Below are 17,104 nucleotides of genomic sequence, written 5' to 3' on the forward strand. Positions count from 1 at the left end.
ATAGGGCCAACGGTGTGAAGAGTGCTTTATGGAGGGCAAGTGGTCAGGTCGCCGCCCTGAGGAGCTTACGGTCTAAAATTCATCACAGGGGAAGGAAAAAGGAACTCGAGGCAGGTGGGAAACAGGAAAGCAATATAGGGTTGTTTCAGCTGCATGTGCTTTGGGCATAGCTAAAGGGCAAGTTAAAAACAGGGGCAGGGCTGCGGGGGACGACGCAAAGGTTGTGCCAAAGGATTGCCAGAGAAGGTGGGTTTTGCAGAAGACTCTGAATAAAGCAAGTGAGGTGATATCAAACCATTGGTCTGGGAGGCAGTTCCAAGCATAAATTTTGGGGTTGCACCGGAAGGTTTTGTGTGCAAAAAAAGTCAAACATCTGGAAACTTTGTGGTATGTGTTGGGAATACTTTTTTGGGGGGAGGGAATGAATTTATTTTTTTATAATTTTCTAATTCTCTCACTTACTAGAAAACTGGGCAAATTCTGAAATCAGTTCATTCACTGAAAGGTAAGTCGCAACCATCTCCAACACAATTTGTTTTATCCAACGCATGCAGCAACCACCTTGCTACAAACCGTGTTAGGAAAAACTCTTTCCCATGAGAATCATCACTGTTGATTAAAGTCTTGGCAAAATATAGGCAAGGGAAGGAATGTTGATTATCAGCGGGAAAGTTACATCCTTCTTAGAAGAGGGGCAGTAAATGTGTTGCCCTCCAGGTGTTCCTGGACTACAACTCCGATCATCTCCGGCCAATGGCCATGACGTCTGAGTTTCATGGGATTTTGAGTCTGACAATGCCACATTGGCTACTCTTGTTGAAGAACAGAGAAGATTCCAAGAGAGTCAGGACTGAAATGTCCCCATTGTGGTAGACAGAAGCCAAGTACAATCCCATGCATTCTTTCCAGAAACCAACTGCTGAAAACATGGCCCAGTTCAGATGGCACTTGAATCCTGGAAGCACAGAAGGAATGAAAATGCTAATGGCAGCAATCCAACATACAAGAACCATGAAGGACTTACTCTTGAGTAGAGAAACATGGGATTACGCACAGGTCTGTAATCTTATGCATCCTTACCTGAGGTTAAGATAAGGAATATGCCAAGTGCATAAGATTACATGGTAAATTGGGCATCTTAGCCTTATCGTAGAACAGTGGTGGCCAAACTTGGCCCTCCAGCTGTTTTGGGACTACAACTCCCATCATTCCTAGCTAACAGGACCAGTGGTCAGGGATGTTGGGAATTGTAGTCCCAAAACAGCTGGAGGGCCAAATTTGGCCACCACTGTCTTAGAAAAACAGTGCTGGAGAGTACCCAAATGCTGTACCACCTTGTTTTGTTGGAAGATGATGGGGATGGAGGGATGCACAAAGATCTAGACCAGGCTTCTACTTCCTGATGCCCTCCAGATGTTTTGGACTCCCAGCTCCCAATGTCTTTGACCACTGGCCATGTTGGTTGGGGCTGATGGGAGCTGGAGTCCAACTTCTAGAGGCCACCAAGCTGGGCAAGCAAGGCTAATTAGACAACCAGGCGCAATGAGTTCCTCTTAGCACTGGGCAAACGGAGCACAGAACTCACACAGTAAAAACTGCTCTCACTGTGGTTTCAAAAAAAGAAATGGAAAGAAAAGCGGGGAGAAGGCACATGCACAAAACCGACCAAGGAACTCCAACCCTTAGTCATCCCAGCATGCAGCAGTGTTAATGAGATGAAATGAATACTTACGGAATGGGCCAACTGGACCAAAGAGAACATATAAAAAAACAAAAAAATAAAAAAGCATGAGATGAGTTGGATCAAATTAATCTGGCATGAATGTTTAAAGCGTCAACAAGTAGGGAGACCCAGAATTAGAGTGCAAGGCTAACCAAAGGCCAAATAGGAGCCGATCTCTTTGCCAAAACGATATGAAGTACAGATGTACTCTGTGGCATGCTTCAACCACAGATTTCCCTCCCTTTAGAGACATGCCAAAGCTGGAGAAGCCTCTGCTAATGCTATAAAGTCTTCTTGTTTGGACTGAGCTTTAGTGACCAGAGTTAATACTGGGAGAGGAGCTGGATGTTTAGTTTAGATTTTATTCTTCTGCAGTTCGCCAGAGACTTCACTGAGATTTTTATTACAGATAAAATTCAATTTCATGCTATGGGCTTTTATAGAAGGCTGGTCTGTTTTGAACCTTTGGGACAGAGCAGAGGTAAAATGCAAAAACTGAATATGTTAAGTAAGGAAATAATGTGGCTCCAGGACACATTAATAAACAGTTGTGCATCTTCTCAAACCCAGGCTGGGAATTAGCAGAGAATGCCAGGAACTGCAGGACCCGCAGCCAAGGTGTTGCTGTTGTACCTTACAGGTTAAACAAATTACAGTTATAACGTGTGTTCCATTGATCTCAAGAGAATGAAGCAAATCGAGAAACCCATCAGGGCCAAACTTTGGGACAGAAGTCTAGGGCGGAGCTAGTTCCAGAGAATGGCAAGCTTGGACATTTGCTGGAGGTCTAAGACCAGCAGAGGGCCCACCCACTTAACCGTGTTACCATTTCCACTTTGCCAAGAAGATCTGGTGCCACCTACGAGGGCTCTCAATTGGCACATCCTGCCTCTTCCCTGTTAACAGGGCCCACTGAGGGCCCACTCAATTCTAGAGACGGCTTCAGGCCCTGCTCCGCAGATATGAACAGGAAGCTCCCCCGATGCTGCAGGAAGTGATGGGTGGAGGGGAGGGCTCCCAGAAGACTATTCAGCCCAAAGCCGAACCTTCCCTTACTATGAATACAGTGATGCACTGAGCACACCTGGGATATTTATCAATGGAGATTTGCCATCCACCCTCAGGAGCAAGGGGTAGGCTTGGTCCCACTAGAATGGTCTTTCTAAGAACTACTTCTTATTTACTTCAGTAAGAAGCATCCGATGGGATAAGGAAATGGGTATGCTCTGGGAGTGAGGGCCAAATTTGCCCCATTTCCCGGTTAATCCCACTTTTGGGGGGAGAGAATAGGAATGTTTCCCCCCTTCAACACATTGCAGGTTGCAGCTCAGTTTCCCCTCTGCCTAGAAACACACGGTGTCTTATTCTGTCCTTTATTTTATACACATCTCATGCAATACATCCCACTGCCAAGAGGCCCATCAGTTTATAGGTCTATATGTGCTGCAGCACACAAATGACTCATATCGAGCCACAGTTAGAAGGAACGTTTTTACAGGATGTGATTTGCAAAATTCAGAAGAAGAGGAAGCCTGCTTTGTAAAGTTGAATGGGTGTCCAATGTTTCTCTGTTGCTCTGTGGGCCATCTCTCCGTTCTGTGTTGCAGCCTGCCTGCATTCCAGTTTAACTTGGAAACATTTCTGCAGTTCATTTTGGAATTGTCGCATGTGACATTGGCCCCAGTTTTCAGCTGATGTCTCCATTTTACAGCACGTAAACATCATGCACACTGAACAATCACTGCACAAGAGGGAATCCTGATATGATCATACCATTCTTTTTGTGTGGTGCTGTAATTAAAGTACCTAGGTGCTTGTGTGCATCAAAAACCTATCAATGGTGGGTGGCAGAGATATGGCCAACTGAAAATTGAGACCAACTGTGAATGTTTAGTAATGTGAAAAAACAGTCCTGGAAATCCAGAACAGGAGAACGAAAGGTTGTCCTTCGTGTTCAGTGCTCCACGGAGAAGATCAGACAATTCAGAATGTGAAGGAAACTTCAGGTGGACAGAATTATGTAAGTGGACTGTAATAAAATGACATAGATAATCAGAAGGTGGTTCAACCAGTTTGAAACAGGGTGTTTCAGTTAATAACTTTTTCAGTGACATTGTTCTGGGGAGTGGGGGAGAAATGAATCAGAGCTCTGGAAGGATGGCGGCCACCATTTTGCTTTTCTCAGAATGCCGGGTTTTGAGGCGCACATTGAGAAAGTCAAAATGGCGCCACCATTTAAAAATGGCTGCCTTCTGTGCCACTCACTTGGGCCTACCATTATCGTGGACAGCAACTGAACATCTATAGAAAAATGCACACTTTTAGAGCAGTCACTGAAGCAGGCTTGTTAAAAATGAAGAAGAAGAAGAAGAAGAAGAGTTTGGATTTGATATCCCGCTTTATCACAACCCGAAGGTGTCTCAAAGCGGCTAACATTCTCCTTTCCCTTCCTCCCCCACAACAAACACTCTGTGAGGTGAGTGGGGCTGAGAGACTTCAGAGAAGTGTGACTAGCCCAAGGTCACCCAGCAGCTGCATGTGGAGGAGTGGAGACACGAACCCGGTTCCCCAGATTACGAGTCTACCGCTCTTAACCACTACACCACACTGGCTCTCAAATGCAACCTTCTTAAAAACCGAAAATACTGGGGAAAGCATATTCTACATTTAGATTTCTTTTCTTGCTCTCTTTTAAAAAAATGCCTTGCAAAAATGTGAAGTTGCTTTATTTGAAAGCAAACCCAAAAAGAAAAAGAAAAAAAAGTACGAGTTGGCGTGGAAACAGAAATTGAAAGTGCAATTCTATGTGTGTCTACCCAGAGAAAACTCCACTGAGCTCAGTGGGCCTTAAAAAGGTAAAAATGTGCTGATGAAGTGGAAAAACGAATCACTGAAAAACTAAGGGGTGAGGGGCAAAACCACTTCTCCTTGAATTATTGGGTGAATTTTTGCCGCATCAATGCTTCCCGACAGCCTGTGCCCCTTAGTCGTGATTAGCTGACTCTGTTTGCATTAGTTTTTGATGCTGGATATGGTGCTACTAAGCTGCCCTGGCAATGTGAGCTCAGTGGACCCATGTTTTTACCCTTCCCTGCATTTATCTTTTCATCACCCCACAATGCACCCTCTTCAGGAACAAGCATCTTCAACCAATTGAGACATACTCACCGTGGACGCTAAGGGAGCCTGAGGCCTCAGATTTGCCCACGCTATTCTCTGCCACGCAAGTGTAAGTGCCCTCGTCCTCTGCACTCACCCGGCTGATGCGCAGAGTGTTGTCATTCTGGACCTCCGACCTTGGAATTGAAGGAATGAAGCAAAAGAATGGAAGAGTTGTCAGGTCACCGAAGACTAGTTCTAACTGAAGTGGAAAACCTGTGTCTTAGCTGTACCAAAATGCCGGGGGAAACTGGGTGTTGGTCTAGCTATGTACACAGAAAGTGAGCCTGCCAGGAAGAAGGGGTTTAGTCTAGCCTTGCATGCAGATAACTAGCATGTCATTTTGGCTTAGCCTTCCACATATAAAGCTAGTGTGTCGGTTTAGCTGTCAGTATGCTGTCAGCGGCTCCCAGCTACAGTGGTGCCCCGCTAGACGAATGCCTCGCTAGACGAAAAACTCGCTAGATGAACGGCATTCGTCTAGCGGAAGCTGCCCCGCAAGACCTACCTCACAGGGTCGTTGTAATGATAAAATAAGGAAGGGGGAAAGCATGCATGCCACCCTGAGCACTTTGGATGAAAAGAAGAAGAAAAAGAAGAAGAAGAAGAAGAAGAAGAAGAAGAAGAGGAGGAGGAGGAGGAGTTTGGATTTGATATCCCACTTTTCACTACCCGAAGGAGCCTCAAAGTGGCTAACATTCTCCTTTCCCTTCCTCCCCCACAACAAACACTCTGTGAGGTGAGTGGGGCTGAGAGACTTCAGAGAAGTGTGACTAGCTCAAGGTCACCCAGCAGCTGCATGTGGAGGAGCGGAGACGCGAACCCGGTTCACCAGATTACGAGTCTACCACTCCTAACCACTACACCACACTGGCAATGTGTGTAAATGTAGCAATAGATATGGATAAATAAATACAACTCCCACATTCTGGAGGATCACATGTATGCTATGGGTTCCTCTCCGTGACAATCGGCAACAACTAATATACACACTCCCCCCCCCCTTTTCTTAACTGCAAATGTTCACTGGAACTGGAAACGCTAAACCCACAAGATAATCCTTCCTAAATAGCCACATTCCCCAGGAACTATCAACTGAATTGAAAAAGAGCTCTCCTCTTCATGTTCTATGGCACATTAACCATATTAACAATCTTAAGCGAATTTTTAGGGTCAGTGGTGCAGGCAACCTAATCTCTCTCCTCGCCAGCTTGGGAGCATCTTCCCTATTAGAACCCTTGTCTAAAAGAAAGAAAGTGCTTCATTTTCACATTGATACATTTGGGGGCGGGGAGGAGGAAGAGAGATAAAGATGGCTCTCTCTTTAATTGCGCAGCACCTTGTGCAATTGCCTGAGCTAATAGGCATTGTCAGGCTCATTGTCCGGGGAATTAAGCAGAATTGCTCACCGCCAACCAAGACGAGGGTATCCGAAACAGTGTTGTGGTTTACCCTTTTGGAAGCGTGGAGAAAGTGACCTTTCGTCGGCTCCGCGGTGAAGCAGATCCGGCCCTCAATCTCTTCCCAGTCATTGCTGTTATTGCTAGCAATTTCCATAGCTCTTCTCAAGTGCAAGGTGGCTGACAGCCCTCGTTTTAGAGGTGGGGAATGGCGCCGAGAGATGCTGCGTGGCCCCAGGCCATTGGGTAAGTGTGCGGCAAAGGAACAGCCAAGCCCATACCTGCAGTCTACTATCTCCCACCGGGATTACAAGTTACCCGCCTGCTCATCCTGCAAGCCCCAAAGGTGAAAGGGAACCTGCCGGCGCCACTTACCTCCCTCGAGGAAGCTCCCCTTCTTCCTTACGCCACCGGGATGTGGGCACAGGGTCTCCCTGCACTTCGCAGTGGAAATTCACGGTGTCCTCAGCAAGCACCACTTGGTTTATGGGCCTCTTGATGAATGTGGGACGCTCTGTCAGGGCACAGGCAAGAAATGGTGCATGAGGCAGAGGACCAGCACAGAGGCAGACCTACCACTGGGCAAGGTCTACCAGCGCTGAGGTCTGCTATTCAGCTGGGCCAGTCGTTTTTTTTAATTTTCCCACAATGCCCTGGAACCCCATGGCATTGTGGGAAATGACCATGATGGTTCTTAGCTGCCTCTGGAGTGCCGTTGCTGTTGCTGCCCTGGAAACCTGGGGACCCCCACCAACATAGGAAGCCCCTTTGCATGGGGCACCCTGGAGATAGTCCTGGTTTAACAGACAACTTTAGCCACCTCTGTATTCTATTCACATAATCATCCAAAAGCCCACAGGTTGACCCTTGGCACCAAGAAAGGGGCACCGAATCGCAATATCAGGTTTAAGCTTAAGATAGGACTTGCTCAGATAGAAGACATTTCCTACTAGCCTTGCAGCCAGGGCCAGATTTATGTATAGGCTAAGTAGGCTGAAGCCTAGGACCTCTAAATCTAGGGGGCCTCCTGAGTCCACCCACCCCCAGCAGGCAGTCTCCCCTCTCCCCAAATTGCAAACCCAAGACCATGCGAGGGCAGGGCAACTTGGGCACAGCAAACTATGAGACTCAGGGCCAGCCACTGGGGTCCAACTTGACACTCTGGGGCCCAACTTGAATTTTTTTTTGGGGGGGGGCCCTAGTTCACAGCCAAATTCTGCAAAATCTTAGAGATATAAATAAAATCCACCTAGATTGCCTTGGTGCGGGGGGGGGGGCTTAGGAGTAGCCCGCAGGGTCCAATTTGGCCCAATTGCTCCAATTGCCTTTTGAAAGTGACAAACTTAGACAAACAAATTTTGACGAAGTTTTGGATGATTTTTGCTATGAGGAAGGCTAGGGAAAAACATTTGTAGTCTTACTTTATTTGATGTTTGCAGTTTACTTCTTAATATGTATTTTAAAACTGACTGTTTAATCAGAACATAAAGTAGATTCTAAAAGTGCCACACTGTCAGGTAATCATCATCATATTGTTTACACTCCCCAGGCAATATAATTTGTAAACTCAAGGTTTTTTTTTTTTTTTTTAAAGAACAACATTACAATTTCATTTTCCTAAAAAAGTAATTCTTATTCCATAAAAGGTTTAGCAAGTTCAGTTATTGCAAAAGTTTTTCAGCGTTAATTTTAACATTTATGCATTTTTTAAAATCACCATGGTTTTTAACAATAACATTTTACGTCCTTTAGAGGAGAAAGTAGTGAATTGCAAAAAATTTAAAACCCGTCATCATCCTTGGCTTCACTCGATTTGTTTTCTTCTAGTTGTGAGGGTGGGGAATTGGGAGGGGCCTCAGAGGTAGAGTAGTCTAGGGCCTTTCTTCATCGAAATCCGGCCCTGCTTGCAACCCAAAAATAGCCAGCTGCAATGCTGTGGAAAACTTTCAAAACCAAACAACTAATTGTAGGACAGCTGCATTCCAGTCTGTGATATGGGCTTTCTGATATGTGGCTAATTTTCATGGGGAAATGCTCAGTTTGCATGGGAAAAAACTCTGATTCCCTACAGAATGATATAATTTAGCATGTTCATTTTATTTGTGTTCGGTAAACAAACTTGGATACTACCATGCTTGCCTAATATTGTTGTTTGTAATTGGCTTCCATTCATTGTTAGTAATGACCTTACGAAACTGAAGGTTTTCCACAGAAAAATAATTTTCAGCCCTTCATCACTGATTTCAGTAGTAATGAGCAATTGGGTAGAATCCAGCCTGCTCATGTTTTCATTATATTTCTACAGGACAAGAGACTTTTTTTTGTTTTTTTGTTTTTTAAAAAGTGAAGTTTAAGAGTCAAGTAAGAGGTCTGGGCTTTGAGTAAAAGCATTTGTTTGCCACAACTTATTTGCAGACTCATTTTCAATGGAAGAAAGTGCTCTTCAGATTTTCTCAGATACTAAAATACACATAGAAAAAATTGGGCTTGCTGTTAGTTCATACAGCAGTGAAATAAAGTCCCTACCAGAGAAGAATGGCAGATCAAGTGGATGGATTGTGCTGAAATGGCTAAAACGACCGGAAGAATCAGAAATCAGGAAGACCAAAATTTTAATAAGGAATGGGGGGTGGGATTTATAACCTTAAAAACTTGTAGCTTTAGGGTGAATTTTGGACACAATGGAGATGTAAAAGTGTTCCAGTTTTCGAACGTTTTTTGGAAGCCGAACGTCTGATTCGGCTGTTGGCTATTGTTTCCGGGGCACCTGCACCAATCAGAAGCTGTGCCTTGGTTTTCAAACTGACTTCCAGAATGAATTAAGTTTGTCACTTTTGTTTTTGCTATTTATTTTGCATTTCTGTTTTTGAAGCTTTTTCGGTTAATTTGTTTTTGTGATTGTGTGGAAGCCAGTTCAGCTACTGATTGATTAATTGTGTGACTGCAGAAATGGATAAAACAATGACTATCATCAGTGCAGATAACAAATTTTTATTTTTATTTTTTAATCATCTACAATACTGTCTTATTTATTTTATAGTACAGTACATTGATTATTTATGGATCAATGGTCTTATTAGATAGTAAAATTCATGTTTGATTGCTCTTTTAGAGGTTGTTTTTAAAAGTCTGGAACAGATTAATCCATCTTGCATTACTTTCAATGGGAAAGAACACCTTGGTTTTGGAACGCTTTGGTTTTGGAACGCACTTCCGGAACAGATTAAGTTTGAGAACCAAGGTACCACTGTAAATCTATTTTTAAAGAAATAATTCTAAAAATAAAGAAAGAAAGGGGGGAAAGTTAACCGTTCTGTTCTCATTCTCACACCTCTCCCTGGCTGCTTCTAAGCTATAGGGAAAAAAATGCACAGGGGAACTTATCACAGACCTTGCCTTGTGGGTTTCCCCCTTCCTTTTTGACCCTGAAAACTCCACTTTGCCTTTCCCTCTCCGTCCGATTCCCATCTCCCCTGCCAGATCCCTGCTCCTACATACCGAAGACCACCAGCTCCGCAGGCTCGCTGTCCCGTTCTCCGACCATGTTGGTGGCTACGCAGATGTACATGCCAGCGTCACTCTTCCTCGTGTTGGACATCATCAGCTTCCCACCTCGGATCTAGAGCAGAGGGGCCAAAAGGAAATCCTGCTTAGAGACAAACAAGCTTCCCAGGCCAGTGTATTGGTGGGGCCCCACTTTCCTCAAGAAGCAGCCCCTGGGAAACTTCCTCTTGCAGCGAACTTCACTGATAACGAGGGATACGCCTCCCCAGAAATTCACTGGAGTGTGTGCCTCTGGAACTCCCTGCCCAATGATATCAGGCAGGCACCTTTGCCATACGGTTTGTTTGCTAAAGACTTCCTTTTAAGTAAGCCAGCTCACACATCCAATTTCATTATGTATATCAGGTGAGAGAACTGGGTTGTTGTTTTTTTAGCCCACGGTCCCTATCTCTTTCTGGGAGAACCTTCTGAGGGCCACATCAAAGTGGTAGGCAGGGCCGGAGGCAAATGTCGCTGGAGAGTAACAAATGTTAATGCTACCTTTGTGCAGTAGGTTGGTTTCTACGCACCTGTCTCAATCCTCCATCCAGGTAATCAAGAGGCATCATCAGAGCTCAAGGACACATTCCCGCCAGCCAAAAACACTTAGGGTGGGAATCAAGGCCAATGAGTGGAGCATGCTGGGAATAAATCTGAGGGCCAGATAGTGAAGACCGGAGGGCTAAATTTGGCCCCTGGGCCTGAGGGTTCCCACCCCTGATGTACACTTAATTTAAGCATTAATCAAAATGTAAGTAACAATGGCTGGTTCCACTTACATTTTGATAAATGCTTAGGTTAACTTGCTTTTAACGTTTGTTTTTATCAATGTGTTTTAGTGGACATTTTATATTCTGTTTAAACCGCTTAGAGGTTAGGGATGGTGAAGCAGCATATAACTCCCACTAAATGAATAAAAAAGGATTCTGCACCTTAAACTGGGAGCTGACCTTCTCTAAGGAGAACCGGCTGAGATCACACATTTTCCTGCAAGAGTATTTCAGACCTCAGCGGAATTTTAGACGATACTCCATCAACGCTCAAGGCTACCTGCTTGCTGCTCCTAACCATGCATCCAGTTCTGCTATGCCCTTTCCAGGATGTTTTGCCTGTCATGGCCTAAGCTCAGTGCTATGCCTTGCATGCAGAAGGTCCAAGGTCCTAGCATCTCCAGCTGAAAGGATCAGGTAGCAGGTGGTTGGAGAGACTGTAGCATCAGCGGTAGAACACATGCTTTGAAGGTTCAAAGTCTAATCTCTCATCTCTCCAGGTACAGTTGGGAAAGACTTCTATCTGAAACCTTGCATTGCTGCTGCCAGTCAGTGTAGGCAATGTTGAGCTAGATGAGCCAATTCCTATGTTTCTGCTCCCAGTCCCAGACAGCAGCTCCTCCAAGGTCGTCAGCCTCAAACAGGAGAACAGCAAAACCCACAGCAATTATTTAGGTTGAAAGGAGGTACAGGGCTGCCTTTTTCAAGGGGGGGGGGAGAGAGGCTTCCCTCAGTCTCACCGTAATGCGCTCATCCTTATCGCTGATGCGGATGTTGTTCTTTTTCCAGGAAATGGTGGGCTCTGGGTGTCCCCTTGGTGGGATGCATTCCATCACAGCTGGCTCACCCGCTGCCACCACCACATCGCTGGGAGCTTGGCGGAAGTCATCTCGCAAGACTGCAAGGAAGCGAGAAGAGTTTGAGGGTCACCTTAAGGGGAAGTCACAAAAAAACAGGAGGAGGAATCACAGAGACACTTGCAGATTTCCTTACTTCCTTGTCTGTTCCACCACCACATTTTAAAAAGCGTCTGTTCACACTTGGAATTAATTCTCTGTTGTACACAAGGATTCTCATAGGCCCCTTTATACTTAGGTTACCAGATTTTTTTCAATGAATCCAGGGACACTCTAAATAAATAAATAAATAAATAAGTTTGGGACGTTGATGCTGGAGCGATGGCAATGGCAGAGGGGAGGGAGGTTTCACACTGCCTTTCGGATCAGCCCCATCCCAACTCCTACTTGCGTGTAAGCAGGAGAGGGCGGGGATCCCTCAGCTGGGAAGGGAGGCTTCCCGTTGCCTGTCTGATAAAGCATGAAGTCTCCCTTCACAGCTGAGAGATCCCTGCGCCGCTCCTGCTTGCACGCAAGTAGGAGTTGGGAGGCTGCTCCAATAGGCAGCACGAAGCCTCCCTTCACAGCTTAGTTGCTGGGGTCAGGGAAGGTGGAGGCAGCCCGGAAGCTGCAACTTAGAGCCCCTGCACAACCATCGTATGGGGACTTCCAAGCAGCTCCTGAAGCCAGCCAGAGCCAACTGCTCTGGGCTGCTGAGACTGCTGCCGCTGTGTTTCCTGGGGACATTAGATGAAATCTGGGGACATTCCGGGGATGGAATTTGTCCGGGGACTTATTCACAAACCTGGGGACTGTCCCTAGGAAATGGGGACATCTGGTAACCCTACTTTATACCCCAGGAGAAAAGCTCTCTGTGTGTGCGTACACATGCACACTAAATCAGATGCAGACAGAACAAATTCAGATTTTCTCGCTGGAGGCATCAATCCTTGCTGTTTGAGCAGCAACAGGAGAATCACACAGAAATAACATGACAAACTGCTGAGACTTAAGACCAAGGCTGGAGTCTTAGAAGGCTTGGTGAAGCTTGATTGGTCCTTGGAATCAGCTGACAAAATGCTAAATGCTGCAGCATCAATGGAACCCATGAGGAACACAGTTCAGCCAATGATGAAACAACTCCAGAGAACCCAGGAAAAACCAGGCAGTATCCTTGTCAGCCATAGCTGAAAGGGTTTCCATTGGCCATGCATTGACACTTTACTTCCTGTGTCACAAGGACTATATTCTGCTATAAGCCTTGCTGACTGAACCGGGTTCCTCAAGGGTACCTGTGGTGCCACAAGTAGCCCTGTCAGCTGACCATTGTGTCAGCTGATTCCACAGACCAATCACACTTCACCAAAGACACTGGCTGCAACATTACTGGTTATAATGTTGGCTTCTTTTTGCTCCGAAGCATCCCTCTCCCCCTGGTTCACATGCTGTGTTTCTCCCAGCCATCATGTGCACCAGGAAACAGCTTGTAGGAAAGGAGGAAAGAACCTTGGCAGTGGCAGCATGAAGAAGCCTGAAAGGATTGCAGCACCGGCTAATGATGGTAAAGCAATATATGGGCATCTCATTCAGAAACCAAAACTGGCACGTTTTCAATCTAGGAGAAAACCCCTAAGATCAGGGTCACTACAAGTTGTCAGGTTTACAATCCCAGGTGATTCCCCAAATTGAGAACCGTTAGCAAAGCCTTCCCTGTGGATACAAGACTCCCTGCCCTGTTTGCAATAACTGACCCCACTATTTTACACATAGGGCATGACAGTGGTATTTCTTTTGCTGTCCTCCAGCTCATTTCCTCTCTTGTATTTGGCCCTGGCTCTCAGGGCAGCAGGAACTTGCAACTCCTACGCAGGAAACAACGCTCAGCCTGCCACCTGCTCCCTCTGCTACTCGGCCCCGATAGGGCCAGCCCTGCCATATGGTCTGGAGGGATGCGCTAAGATTCCCGAGCAACACACCCCACTTTTGCCAAGCGCAGTACGCCAGCTTCCTATGCCAGCAGGCGTCATCTCTTGGGACACTGGTTCCAAACGGACGCAAGACTGCGGCAAATAGCATCCTCTCCAGGGCAGAGTTGCCTGCCGAACTAGTCAACAGTTGGTGCCGCGGATGCAGATAATAAAAGCTTCAGACCCAACGAATATCAAGAGAAAGGGTCGTGGCTCAATGGTAGAGCACAGATTTGCAAAAAGAAGCTCCCGAGTTCAATCCACAGCACCTCCAAAGAGGGATAAGGAAGACCCCTTTCTGAATCCCTAGGGAGCTGCTGCCTGTCAGTGTATAGCATACTGAGGCAGAAGGACCTATAGTTTGACTTGGTATAAGGCAGCTTCTCATGCTCCATGTTCGAATCCATCCTATACTTTTCACCTCGGTGTGATAGCCAAAACTCTGAAGTGTACCAGTGAACCTGCTGGTGTCATGTGATCAGTGCACTGGGTCCATCTCACCAACTTCGCTGCCAGATTATGAATCAGTCGATGTTCTCTGAGCACTTTTCAAAGGTAGCCCTACATACAATGCACTGGGCCACTGTAACCCTGATGTTAAAATGGCATGGTTCACTGTAACAAGACTGGACCCCAAAATGTTTTGGACACGCAACGCATAGAATTACTGTCTACATTTCTGAATTCACCCTGTTTGTTGGCCACAAGGACACAGATTGCTGGATTGGAAACTAGAGGTGGGTGTGCTGTTTCTGGCTCAAGCTGGCTTGCAGCATTTGAAATTCTTCAGGTGCCAGATGCATTTTGCACCTGGCTTTTGGCCACTTATAATCAAGTGAAGATGCCCAGGTGCCAGGATGGCGCCTGATGTCTCCACCACCTGGAGGTGCATGCCTGGGGATCCTTGGATCTTGACTGTTTTCACACACTAGCAACACTTCCCGTAGAATTCTACCCATGATATTTTATCTGCACAATCAGAATGAATTTCAGGGATCCAAAAGTGGTACTGAATAATGGCAGCAAGGCATTCCCCGTTCTGGTGACAGTAATCTTGGTTTAAGGAGCCATTTGGCACCCAGCTTTTATATCTGAGTTTCTACCATTGTTAACTTGGCAAATAACAGAATTACTCCCCACACCCATATCAGAAAGTAGCTCAATTTCCAAATCTATTGAAATATCCTTAACTGTTCCGGGGTGGGTGGGGACGGGACGACTTTTCAAAGCACTCCTTGTGCAAAACAACAGAGTGGTTTCTCTGTTGCTTTACATAAGGAAGTGCTTTGAAGAGTTGGACATAGTAAACTGAGGTGACCTTCTGTGGGATACCTTGGGGCCAGGACACCTTGGCCCCTGTGTCTCCCCAGTAGCGGTACCCCCAGAAGCAGCCCATCTGTGCAGGACTAAGCTGGAAAATCTTCTCTGGCTCAGGTTTCAATCATAGCTGCAGAAGAATTCAGGGGCTTCCAATGTTCCCCCGTCCTCTGAGTTAATAATCGCCAAGTCCTCGGAGCTTGTTTCTCAGCTCAGTGAACTTTGCTGTCAACTCCACAGAAAATCCGTATTCTAGACATGATCCCAAAATCCAGTGCTGTAAATTGGGTTAGCAGTGGAGAACGTATGATAGGATTCAGGAAGATTTTCTTTTTTAAAAATAAAAATGACTGGGACTTAGGAGCACCAGCTTCTTTTGATAATCAGCACCAAACCTGTAGTTGAAAAAGATGGATGGACTGCATCTCCCCACAACTGCAGCCGCCAGAATGAACACTAGCTCAGTGCTTGGTATCTCTGCTGCCCCAGGAGTGCCTCTGAATTATTAAGAAGTCCCTAACTCACCACTTCTTAGGTTGCCTCCTGTATTTACCACTGCACAACTAATTATCCTGCCTCCGAGTTGCTCCCTAATCAGCCGCTCCTCGCCCAAATAATTCAGCGTTTTATAACCATTACAGAGAAACGTCAGGGCTTTATTGCACAACTGCCTGTCAGAGGCTATTTATTGCATTGGGGAGATGTCCTCGGCTTGTAAAATGCACATAAGCAGTGGCCGCTGAAAGAGGGGAAGCAGCGGCAGCGGCAGAAACACAACAATTCATTTAGCTAGACTTTACGACCCCAGAGAGTTAGCCTCTCGCTCCGGACACCTGACAAGCGGCACAGTCGTGAGGCACACGTGGAAGCGATCCTTGGAAAGAAGGCGAGGAAGAGGAAGGCAAGTCAGCTGCCTGCTTTCTAATAAGGAAGTAAGAATAGCCTTGACAGATCAAGTAAAAGGCTCATCTGGTCCAGCATGCTGTTCTCACAGTGTCTCCTGCCAACCTAGCAGTTCAAAAGCATGCCAGTGCAAGTAGATAAATAGGTACCACTTTGGCGGGAAGGTAAATGACATTTCCATGTGCTCTGGTTTCCATCACGGTATTCCATTGCGCCAGAAGCGTTTTAGTCATGTTGGCCACATGACCCGGAAAACTGTCTGTGGACAAACGCCGGCTCCCTCGGCCTGAAAGCGAGATGAGACCCACAACCCCATAGTCGCCTTTGACTGGGCTTAACCGTCCAGGGGTCCTTTACCTTTTAACTTCTCACAGTGTCTGGCCCAAGGGCTGCAGGCAGGGCCTGAGGGCAACAGTGCTCTCCTCACTTGCAAATGTTATTCAGAGGCAGAATGCCTCCAACAATGGAGGCAGACCATAATAATCATGGGCTAGCAGACATCGATAGCCTTATCCCTCATGAATTTGCCTAACCCTCTTTTAAAACCACATGCGTTGGTAGACATCACAGGAGCCAAACTCCCTAGTTTAGGTTTGCCCTGTACACCAGCCTGGCTTGAGTTCATCGGAGACAACTGTCGAAACGACCCATGATCAACTGGAGAACTGGAGACACACAAGGCATATTTGCATAGAATCACAGAAATGTAGAGTTGGAAGGGACCCCGAGCGCCATCTAGTCCAACCCCATGCAATGCAGGAATCTCAACTAAAGCATCCATGACAGCTGGCCATCCAACCTCTAATTTAAAAAGGCAGCATTTCCCAAATGTCTGACAGCCAAGGGCGGGACTGTGTCATATTATTATTATTATTATTATTACAACATAAAAACACAAAATACTTAGTAAAAGCAAAGGCAACCCAATAACCCCCCCTTTACAATTCTATGTTTCTATGAGTAGTAGAAGAGTTTGGATTTGATATCCTGCTTTTCACTACCCGAAGGAGTCTCAAAGCGGCTAACAATCTCCTTTCCCTTCCTCCCCCACAACAAACACTCTGTGAGGTGAGTGGGGCTGAGAGACTTCAGAGAAGTGTGACTAGCCCAAGGTCACCCAGCAGCTGCATGTGGAGGAGCGGAGACGCGAATCCGGTTCCCCAGATTATGAGTCTACCGCTCTTAACCACTACACCACACTGGCTCTCCAGTGTAGTAGTGCATTTATAAAGTTTTTATGCCACCCTTCATCAAGGATCACACCAAGGTTTACAATATATGCATACATCGTAACAAATGAAAGCAATCACCCCAACAGCATTATTATTTAGCAAATTAAATGCTTGGCATCCATGTTTGCACAGTGGTCGATATGCATAGGCTCAAATCTCACCATTGGAGGGGGGTGTATACAGAACAGGGCTGGGGGATTTGGGGCTTAAGTGCCAGAAGCAATCTTCCAAGGCACACCATCTGGCCCTAGGGA

General features: G+C 46.1%; 1 protein-coding gene across 1 annotated transcript in view; it reads right to left on the bottom strand.

The window, feature by feature from the left end:
- ROBO3 (roundabout guidance receptor 3) overlaps positions 1–17,104 on the bottom strand; it is a 310,469-nt gene that overhangs the window by 67,498 nt on the left and 225,867 nt on the right. The window contains 5 exon segments of the mRNA XM_033171318.1: positions 1,733–1,744; positions 4,892–5,019; positions 6,658–6,796; positions 9,781–9,901; positions 11,336–11,493. Coding sequence (XP_033027209.1) covers positions 1,733–1,744; positions 4,892–5,019; positions 6,658–6,796; positions 9,781–9,901; positions 11,336–11,493 — 558 coding nt within the window.

The sequence above is a fragment of the Lacerta agilis genome, chromosome 15, assembly GCF_009819535.1.
Source record: "Lacerta agilis isolate rLacAgi1 chromosome 15, rLacAgi1.pri, whole genome shotgun sequence".
Lineage (NCBI taxonomy): Eukaryota > Metazoa > Chordata > Lepidosauria > Squamata > Lacertidae > Lacerta > Lacerta agilis.